This window comes from Hyperolius riggenbachi, chromosome 1 (assembly GCF_040937935.1).
Source record: "Hyperolius riggenbachi isolate aHypRig1 chromosome 1, aHypRig1.pri, whole genome shotgun sequence".
Classification (NCBI taxonomy): Eukaryota; Metazoa; Chordata; class Amphibia; order Anura; family Hyperoliidae; genus Hyperolius; species Hyperolius riggenbachi.
The window spans coordinates 442,676,810-442,688,012 of NC_090646.1; the positions used below are offsets into that span (position 1 = coordinate 442,676,810).

At 43.3% G+C, this 11,203-nt stretch overlaps 1 protein-coding gene across 1 annotated transcript in view; it reads left to right on the forward strand.

Annotated features, from left to right (window-relative positions):
- The window catches only part of CABIN1 (calcineurin binding protein 1), a 306,607-nt gene extending 296,947 nt beyond the window's left edge, over positions 1–9,660 (forward strand). Inside the window, 4 exon segments of the mRNA XM_068238192.1 lie at positions 17–263; positions 983–1,132; positions 6,036–6,253; positions 8,950–9,660. Of these exon segments, the coding sequence (XP_068094293.1) occupies positions 17–263; positions 983–1,132; positions 6,036–6,253; positions 8,950–9,093 (759 nt within the window). The 3' untranslated portion in view covers positions 9,094–9,660.
- The last annotated feature ends 1,543 nt before the right edge of the window (positions 9,661–11,203 follow it).

Here is an 11,203-nt window from a genome sequence, read left to right on the forward strand (position 1 = left end):
CCTGTTTTTCTCCTAGCAACCTTCGGATACACCAAGCACCCCAAAGAGTATAAAGGACCCTCGAGAGATAGCCTTTCCATTGCCGGCTGTTTCCGTACAGCTTACACCCCTCAACCTGTCCTCATTCAGCTCTGAGAATCTTCTGCGACTTTCTGAGCTCCAAGCAAAAGTGAAATCTTCAGCAGCCAGCACATCCTCTCAGCCTGAGTCCAGCCGAGGAACAGGAGCCAAACCCTGCTCCACCATGTCCCAAGGCAGCCGTGGTGAGTCTTGTGTTTTTACTGTATTCATTCAATTACATTACTATACCTACACGAGCTTACACCTACCTATAATGTGTCCATACTGTAGATCATACATGCCAAACTCTGGCCCGTAGGGCAAATCTGCCCTCAGAGGCATTAAATTTGGCCCGCAAGTGGGTTCCCCACTTTGCATTATGTTTGGCCCACTCTAGACCATGACAGCAGCTATATTGGATGTGAAGCCCTAGAACACCAGGGACGCCATATGGGGGAGGTAGGGGGAAAGCGCTAGACACCAGGGAACTGTATAGGGGTTGGAGGGGGGGGCCATTAGACACCAAGGAACTGTATGGCGGGTTTGGGGGGAGCCATTAGAAACCAGGGAACTTTGTAAGGGAGGAAGGTGGCCAGTAGACATTTAGGTTGGCCCGCGACTTGGTCCCAGTGTACAATTTCGGCCCACTTTGTATTTGAGTTTGACACCCGAGCTGTAGATTGTACAGACTACTGACACAATTTCTAGATATTCCCAATCTATGCCTACATTCTTCTTCTCCATATCTACACATACATATACACATATCTATACATCCATATGTACACTACTTATCATTCTTTAAACATTCTGTTTTCATGTTTCCATGCGTATAAGCTCATCAAGTCTTAGTACATTATTTCTTATCCTTAATATTTGTGGTTTCATACTATATTCATTTTGCATCTTTTTCCTGGAAAAGAGGAAAACCTAGAAGATGCATCGTTTCCTCGTCAGGACTCGCGTGTAAGTCAGCCAGCCAAGACAGCAACTGTCACCACTGCATCCGACACTTTTCATTGGCAATCAGACAGAGTGACAAGCTTTGCCAGCACCAGCCACACAGAGACAGGTAAGCAAGAAGTAGTAAACCTTACAGTCTGAGGCGCAAATCTCAGCTTGTGTCCTGTCTGCATTGAGCTGGTTTGCTCTCCTTTAATTTGTGCGTGTTTTATCGAGGTACTCTAGTTTCCTCCCACAATGCAAACATTTGCAAAGCAGATTAACTAGCATGTCTCCATATTGTCTCTTGGCTGCAGGTGGGATTAGTCTTGTGGCATACATTGATGGTATTACTCTGTAAAGCAATGCATAATAATACATTTGAAAGCTATAAGCTATATAAAAAAGTTATTCAGTGGACAGAATAGCAATAGTGAAGATTATCCTGAATGCACAGTTAAAAATAATGGAGGCATGAAAGCGACAAAAGTCAAGTAGAAAAGATCAGAAATCTGTGGACAGTAATCTGTACATCTCTATCCATAATGTGCCACTCTGTTTTAAATATAATTTCCAGTGCGTTTGAGTTAATGGGCAGCCATCACAGCCGACCACTCCGTTTAAACCCCCCTAGTGACCAGGGTATTTTTTTACAATTTAGTGCTCTGCAGCTTCAATAGCTTGCTGCAGAGCGATACAACTAAACAGATGGATTCCCCCCCCCCCTTTTTGTGCCCACCAACAGAGCATTTTGTTGGTGGGCTCTGATAGCTGCTGCAGGCTGTGGTTTCTTTCTTTATTAATTTATTTGTTTTCTTTTTTTAAGTAAAATTTACTATTTTTTTAACCCTCCCCCCTCTCTCCCCCCGCCAGCCAATCCCTGCGATCATCTCTCATAGGCATCAGGAGTGGCTTCAGGCTGGGACCCACTAGAGCACTTTTGGCCGTGTTTTTGGATCACTTACAATCGCCTGCGATTTCAAAAACTCTTTGCCAATGAAAGTGAGTAGTAGTGAACCCACTAGAGCGATTGCGATTAGAGTTAATCACAATCGCAGGACATGCAGCAGTTTGAGTGTTTGCATTCGAACGTGAAGTATTGTAGCACAGAAATCGCTTCCAGAACGCTAGCGCAAAACTCTTTCGATTGAGATTTGTGATTCCAAGTGGGCCCCTGGCCTTACAGTATTTAAAAATCATGGTTAGAAAAATCACATCCATTCCAATAAAGACAGAAGACTCTGGCACTTCCACAAGACAAATCTTCATTTATTTAGGTACATGGTTACACTGTGACGCAGAATATAAGCCGCTCTAGGCACCAGCTGTTTCGTGTGACCAAACGCACTTCCTCAAGGCAAACAACAAATCACACATGTGGAGGTAAAACTATATTTTGCCGTCCAGGGAATCTTCCTCTGGTCTTTAGTTCTCTTCAATGAGTATAGCCTACATCAGTTAGTTTTGTTGGTATCAATAACAACTTGATCGGTTATATTCAGAAATCATGTTATTTCTTAAAAAAAAAAGTAAATAAGGGATACACAAATTAGTATCAAGCCATATAAACCTCACTGGCCAAAACGTACTGAACCTGCAGTAAATAACAAACCCTTCTTATTATTACTGATATTAGGGGTGTGCATCCACTTTATGACAAAACATGATATTGTTTATGTGCAGCCTGGGTCTTTACAGGCCAGGATATTGTCCTGGAAATATTTCGCCATTCAATATTGCACAAATCTAAAACAATTGCATCCTAATTAGCACATTAATAACACATACCATATATTTGTTATGCCACTTGGGCCCCTTTTGTGTGTGAATTAGCAGTGTCCATTTAAAGAGGAACTTCAGCCTAAACAAACATACTGTTATGTTATTTATGTTATGTTAATTTTATGTTTATGTTATGTTAATTAAAATAGATAGGTAATATAATCTCTTACCCACACTGTTTTAAAAGAGCAGGCAAATGTTTGATTTCATGAGGGCAGCCATCTTTTTGGGTGAAAGGAGGTGACAGGGAGCATGAGACACAGTTCCAACTGTCCTCTGTCCTGATCACCCCTTCCAGTTGCTAGGCAATGTGAACAACAACATAGGAAATCCCATCATTCTTTGCACAACATCAGGGGAAAAATGCCTGGGCAGATTTCTTTGATGGGGCGGAGCTTAGCTGTTGTGCAGCTAAAAATAAGGCCTAGGTAAGAAAAACAAAGTTCTGATGCTATGAAACTGTTAAAGAAACACCAAGCCTTTTCAGTGCTGCTGAGTCCATTTTTAGTCTGGAGGTTCACTTTAAGTTAAAATTGTCATCCCTTTCTTAATGGAATTAGCAGTTATGTAAGAATTCCATAAAGAACAGCGTGCTAAGAATATCACTGTAATGCCATCTGTAGTTGTTCCCCCAGACATCTACCTGGCTTGCCCATGCCTAAAAACTGCCCTGTATCTGTGCAAACACAAATTACACAACGGAATGAGCAGCTACATCTGATACAATTATCCAGAAAGAATGTTTTTCCCATCCATGCCTTTGTTCTGCCCACCATTGTCATCACATGTCCATATATATATATATATATATATATATATATATATATATAAATCCTCAGTAGTTACAATCCATCACCTTTCATGCTAATGACTGCAGGTAGTCCCCGATTTACGAACGCCCGAGTTACGAACGACCCGCCGATACGAACGGCATGGATTCTGTGTTTCCATGGGAAAAATGCAAAAAAAAACTACATTTTTTCAAGTTGGACTTTTCGTTTTTGAGAAAATTTATTTTAAAAAAATTCAAAGAAAAAATGGCTTTTAACCACTTTACCCCCAGCGGTACGAATTTCTCCGCCCCTTTTTTCCCTCCTAAAAAACCAGGGACGGAGAAATCCGTACCTACCGCCGCTGTCCGCGCTCGTGCACGCCGCCGCCCGCTCGCCCGGAGATCAATGAACGGGAAAATCCATTCCCGTCCGTTGATCTAGCCCCCGCAATGATCTGCTGCTTCTTTCAGAAACAGCGAGATCATTGTGCGTCTCCCAGCCTCCTACTGCTTCCTGTAAGCGTCCTTCCGGACTCTTACAGGTCGCATGTAAACAAACACTCTGTGGCCATCTTGTGGCCAAATAGTAAACTACACCCTAAAAGCATTTTACATATACAAACATTACATTTACACAATAAATTAACTCATTACCTCCCACACTCCCCAATTATTTTTTTTTTTTTGTAATTAAAAAAAAAAAATACAATTAAAAAAAAAACATAAATAGTTACCTTAGGGACTGAACTTTTTAAATATTTATGTCAAGAGGGTATAACACTGTTACTTTATAAACTGCGGGCTTGTAATTAGGGATGGATGCAAAACTGAAAAAAATGCACCTTTATTTCCAAATAAAATATTGTCGCCAAACATTGTGATAGGGACATAATTTAAATGGTTTTATAACCGGGACAAATGGGTTAATACATTTCATGGGTTTTAATTACAGTAGCATGCTTTATTTAAAAACTATAATGGCCGAAAACTGAAAAATAATAATTTTTTCCCACATTTTTTCCTATTTCCCCATTAAAACACATTTAGAATAAAATAATTTTTGGCATAATGTCCCACCTAAAGAAAGCCTAATTGGTGGCGAAAAAAACAAGATATAGTTCATTTCATTGGGATAAGTAATAATAAAGTTATAGACGAATGAATGGAAGGAGCGCTGAAAGGTGAAAATTGCTCTGGTGGTCAGGGGGTAAAACCCCTCAGTGGTGAAGTGGTTAAACTTGTATAAGCAGGTACAGAGGGGGACACTGGAGGCACAGGGGGGCACAGAGGAGGTACAGGGGACAGAGATGGCACATTGTTCCGACTTAAGAACAGATTCAGGTTAAAAACAAACCTACAGTGCCTATCTCGTTCGTTAATCGGGGACTACCTGTACATATATTTACAGATGTGCAGTAATGTGTTGGTACCTTACAGCTCAGTGAAAAAGTGCTAACAATTGTCCCATGTCATTGATACCTCATAAAGTAAAGCAAAGCAAGTGTAAAAATAAAAAAGTAGTGAAAAAAAATTCTAAAATGGCGTTTCTTGGCAGGGTTGAGCGGGAACAGCTTCACAAAATGTTTAACTGTCCCGGTGTGTTGGGGAGGGGCTTGGGCAGTCCATTGCAGAAGGTGGAGCATTTGGCTCAGGAAGAGTGGCCCATACTACCTATATAAGGCCTCTTCTCCACAAGCAGCTGAAGATTGTTAATTCACTGCCTGTTGGCTGCACTTGTCTGCTGGCCAGGCTCTTGCTAGTACTCAGCACCGGCGGTGGACAGACAGCCCCCCATGGAGTTGCATGTGAGCGTGGCGTCCGTGGAAAAGAAGCCTTACAGTTGCACATTTACAGGAATTACTTGTTGGCAGCATTTGCCTCTAAAGATTATGCAACAAAATATCTGGTTAAAGGACAGCAAGAGGAATATGGAGGCTGCCATATGTATTTCCTTTTAAGCAACACCAGTTGCCCGGCTATCCTGCTGATCCTCTGCCTCTAATACTTTTAGCCATAGCCCCTGAACAAGCACGGAGCAGATCAGGTGTTTCTGACATTGTCAGATCTGACAAGATTAGTTACATGCTTGTTTCTGGTGTCATTCAGACACTACTGCAGCCAAATAGATCAGCAAGCCAGGCAACTGGTATTGTTTAAAAGGAAATAAATATGGCAGCCTTCATATTCTTCTCACCTCAGTTGTCCTTTAAGCGTCCCATCATTTTTGTCCATGCCATTTTAATTTGTGCAATTATTTGAAATGTTGTATCGAGTCAAAACTCTAAAGCAAAGTCTGATATTTGCCATGTAGGAAGTAAACAATGATGGATGTCAATTACTTAGATTAAAATTATTTCAGTCTAGTGTATACCTGCCAGCTCCACATTATGATGTGATAATGTCCGTATTAACTGTCAACCTTTTTATTTCTTTTCAGCCTTGCTAACATATTAGTACTTTTTTTTTTTTTTTTTGTTAGCTTGTACCTCCAAACCATCACCTGATTCCTGCATCCAGGCCAGTAAGTCATCGGATGCTGTGCGGAATAAGCCTCGGGTCCACCCACATGTGCCAAAGCTCTTCATTCCCTCCTCCAGCGTCAGCAAATTCCCACCAGAGATTACCGTCACACCTCCAACTCCAACCTTGCTCTCTCCCAAGGGCAGCATTTCTGAGGAAACCAAACAGAAGCTGAAGGTACTTAGTCTCCAGCGTGAATAAAAGAGTTTTTCTCCATAAATCTTGTCTGGCATCCACTGATCTTGTCTGACATCCACGAATAAGTTATTAATGTCAGGTAGATAGTAAATAATTTAACTGCTCCACAAGCAACTGAACAATGAAGGCCAGGATTTATAGTCTTGTAGACTTGTAGTCAAACGCATGTGAAACTAACGCCAAACTGTACTCAAAAGTCTATCCACAGGAGCCCTAAAGGTTATGGGAATTAACAATGCATGTATAACAAATGTGCTTCTTTATACCTGCATACTTTTTGCTTGGCAGCATTGACTTTGTAGACATTAAAGAGAACCCGAGGTGTGTTTAAAGAATGTTATCTGCATACAGAGGCTGGATCTGCCTATACAGCCCAGCCTCTGTTGCTATCCCAAACCCCCCTAAGGTCCCCCTGCACTCTGCAATCCCCCATAAATCACAGCCATGCTGTGAGGCTCTGTTTACATCTGTAGTGTCAGTCTCAGCTGCTCCCCCGCCTCCTGCATAGCTCCGGTCCCTGCCCCCGTCCCTTCCCTCCAATCAGCAGGGAGGGAAGGGATGCAGGCGGGGACTGGAGTTCTGCAGGAGGTGGGGAGAGCAGCAGACTGACACTATAGAGATAAACACATCCAGCTCTGACAAGCTGTTTGTCAGCAGCGTGGCTGTGATTTATGATGGATTGCAGAGTGCAGGGGGACCTTAGTGGGGTTTGGGATAGCAACAGAGGCTGGGCTGTATAGGCAGATCCAGCCTCTGTATGCAGATAACATTCTTCAAACCCACCTCGGGTTCTCTTTAAAATGTCGCCCAGTACTGCTCCATTAAGGTTGTTGCAGCACCACAACTCTACCACACTGTTTTCACTTTCTATTCACACTAGATAAGGTACTGCCTACAGTGATCATCTCTTCCTCTTTGCTCTGGACAGGCTTGTTTTGTTTTTTAATTGTTCAGCAGTGTGCACAAGGCAGATATATATTTGCATATGTACAAACACCTTTTATGGTTTACAATAGTGTACTACCTGCATGAAGTTTATATGTTCTCCCCGTGTCTGTGTGGGTTTCCTCCGGGCACTCCAGTTTCCTCCCACATCCCCAAAAACATACAGATAAGTTAATTGGCTTCTCCCTAAATTGGACCCAGACTGCTATGATTGGGATTAGATTGTGAGCTCCTCTGAGGGACTGTTAGTGACAAGACAATATACTCTGTAAAGCACTGCAGAAGATGTCAGCACTATATAAATACTTAATAATTTTTCCCACCCAGGTCAAGTTCTAAAATTTGTGTTGTAATTTATATTCCACTATACAACTGAAAGGAAAGCTACCTTAGGGAGTCTGCTTTACTCTGTCTGACAGCTGGATTCCATTACCGGTAACTGGCTTTTATTAAGTGGCATTTGTCAGTGCTGCACTGAAGGGAAAGGATGTGTATTTACTACACTAACTACTTCAAGGGACACCAGTCAAATATATCGATCTAGTGAGCTGGAAAATCTTGGTTCAACATGGTCGATTGAGTGTGTGGTGGTAACAGCATGCGATATCGTGATAACCGGCGGACACACGTAAATGTCCCTCCCAAGTGCCTGTGCATTTAAATCTCACCTGAGCACCTGCTGTGACTCCAGGTTTCCTCTGCTGTCTCCCCCGAGTGTCACACATATGTGCTCAATGTGATGGCAGCGCTCAGGGGAAACAGCGGAGGAGACCAGGAGTCGGTGCAACTGGAAGGTGAGATTTACAGTGCATGGGCACCAGGGGGAGACAATTTGGGGGGCGAACAAAATCGGCTGTGTCGTGAGGCCGATTCCTGAGAAGTTTCATGCTTTAATCAATCGGGAATCGGCCTGCAGTGTATCTGCAGCCAACAGATTTCCCTTCGATCAGAGAGAGAGATTGGTCCAAAGGCGTATCTAGGGAAAACAGCGCCTATGCAAACATTGAATTAGCCCCCAGGGAGGGGGGATTGCCCCTCCAAAAATTCAACATACAGTCTTGTCTTGAATTGGTTGTGTACTTAGCAACAACAGTGGAGAAAAAAGTGTTCAGGGACCTCAAAAGATCCTAAAAATATAAATGCTTTATTGTGGACACAAAAATCATAGCAACCAAGACACGGTTAAAATCAATTAAAATGAATTGGTTGTGAAACCAGGTAGCAGCATATCCCCCAGATAACTAGTATCTGTATGGAGAGAACACCATGAATGCTACGGAGCAGCGCCCCAGTAAGAGGCACCCATGGCACATGCCATAACTGCACCCCTGTAAATATGCCTCTGGATTGGTTTCTTGGTCAATCTGTCCATACATTGCTAGATGTATTGTTACCTTTAGGCCCCTTCCCCACAATCACATGCATAGACTGCACTGTCTGATGACCCTATCCAAACATTGTGATTCACTGCAGAATTGTGATGCATGATTGCCAACAAATTCCGTCAAATGCATTACTATTTTCATTCATTATAATGAATGGAATCACATTGCCAAAGATCATATTGCGACAGCACTTCCATTTCCTGATGCGTTCAAGTTAGCTTCAGGCTATCTGTGTGTTAGAACTGGTTTTGTATTATCAGAGACCACCTTCAAAGAGTCTTGCCATTAGCCACACCGCACTGTAGATCCGTTTTCTTACCCTACTTTCCATCTCTGTTCTTGCAGTCAGTCATTTTGTCATCTCAGTCTGCTGCCAATGTGAAGAAGGAAACTTTGTGCCAACCAGCTTTAGAGATCTTGGACATTTCCAGCCAAGAGTCATCTTTGGAGAGTGACACAGATGAGGATGACGACTACATGGATATCTAAAGACTTTACAGTGCTCACGTGTCATCAGCTGCCAAAAGAAAAGCCTTCATGTGACCTCCCGCCAGATTGTGCTTGCATGTTACAGCTCCCGGCATGCGGATTGCTTTTGCGGCTGCCAGTAGCCAAGATGTCATATTGCAGTATGCCAGCGCTATGTGCAGATACCTGTGGCTGTGCTGGCTTGGGAGCAGGCTCCAGGCACTGGGGATTGTCAGGAGTCCTGCCTGTCTACTGAGACCTCTTCACAATTCTAGGCCAACAAGAGCACACTTTTCCCAGAACTGTTGCAGACTTGAACTTCAAGATTCATATCTGACTTTGCATAAAAACAGCAAAATATTTTATTTGGATTCTTATGCAGCTCCATGTTTGGTGCAGACATTTGATCTTTCGACTTAGTGGAGTCATAGACTTTGCCACCTACTTTTCAGGTCCATTTTTTTATACAGAATGTGATGTTTGTACCATAAACACAAATGTGTAAATGAAAATTGAGATAAAACAGAATTCCAAGAGATATATGTTGCACATTTTTGTAAAAAAAAAAATAAACCGTTATATCATTTTCATGGGCCTCTATAAGAAGAATGTATTTTGTGACCACTGGGAGGGGTTGAGGTAAAAAAAAAACCTTCATCTGCATGGACTGATTTCCAGCATGATATTTATGTTGTGGTCTCCGCTGGTGTACAGTGATTTTCATTTCTTTTATGATTGATAGAGCAAAAACATGGGAACCATCTGCCTAATATTGTGTAGGTCCAACTGGTGCCACCAAAACAGCTCTGACCCTCTGAGGCATAATCTCCACAAGGACCTCTGAAGGTGTTCTGTGGTATCTAGCACCAGCACATTGGCAACAGATGTTTATGTCCTTTGTCATTTATTAACATTACCACGAAGGTATTTGTGTACAACAAGCTTTAGGTAGGTGGTACTTGTCAAAGTCACTTCAACATACGCTAAAATAAAATGCTGTGACAATTATAGGCAGGTAGAATAATGAATAGACAATGATGAGTTGGGAGACAAGTTTTTAATAGTTTATTGTGGCAAGCGGCATTAGGTTTTTCAGCCATTTGTGCTGCAGTAGCTCATTTGTGGGACTGGCACAGATGGGCTAGCCTTTGCTCTCCACATGCATGAGTAAATCTTGGGTGCCTAAATCCATATGGTTGAAAGTCAACACTCTAACAACTGATCATTTGTCCCTTACCATTCAACATAGTGGCGAGTCCAAAAGTGGTCACATAATATTTAAATTATGTGGCGGGGCAGGGGGGCCGCTAGCAATCAAAGTGTCATTTGATCTACTGTAATGGGCCTGATTACGTTCCAGACAGCACCAGCTCCCTTACCAAGTTTTCCTATGTGGGACTATGTCCGACATTGGTGCTGAATATGAAAGGTGCACCATACATTGCTTGGTTTTCAGCATCGATATCTGGCACAGAGATCAATGTGGACACCCGATTGTAATTTTAATTGATTTCTTTCGGTGTTGTGTCCTTTCGGGATGCCGGGGGAGCGATCGCGTCACTGGTGGCGCGCGCTTCCCCCGGCAACTGGCTCCGCCCACCCGCGACAACAACCCACCGGCCGTTCGGAAGCGCCGGCGGGTTGTTAACCCCACGATCGCCGCATACAAAGTGTATAATACACTTTGTAATGTATACAAAGTGTATTATACAGGCTGCCTCCTGCCCTGGTGGTCCCAGTGTCCGAGGGACCACCAGGGCAGGCTGCAGCCACCCTAGTCTGCACCAAACACACTGATCCTGCCCCCCCTTCCCTCTGATCACCCACAGCACCCCTCAGACCCCCCCCCCCCCCCTGCCCACCCCTCAGACCCCTGTTTACACCCAATCACTCCCCTAATCACCCGTCAATCACTCCCTGTCACTGTCGATGCTATTTTTTTAGTTTAGGTCCTAACTGCCCCCTGGGGGCTCCTGATCACCCCCCCCCCACCCCTCAGATTCTCCCCAGACCCCACCCCCCCTGTGTACTGTATGCATCTATCCCCCCTGTAATAACCCACTGATCACCTGTCAATCACCCATCAATCACCCCCTGTCACCTGCCCCTTGCGGGCAATCTGATTACCCAC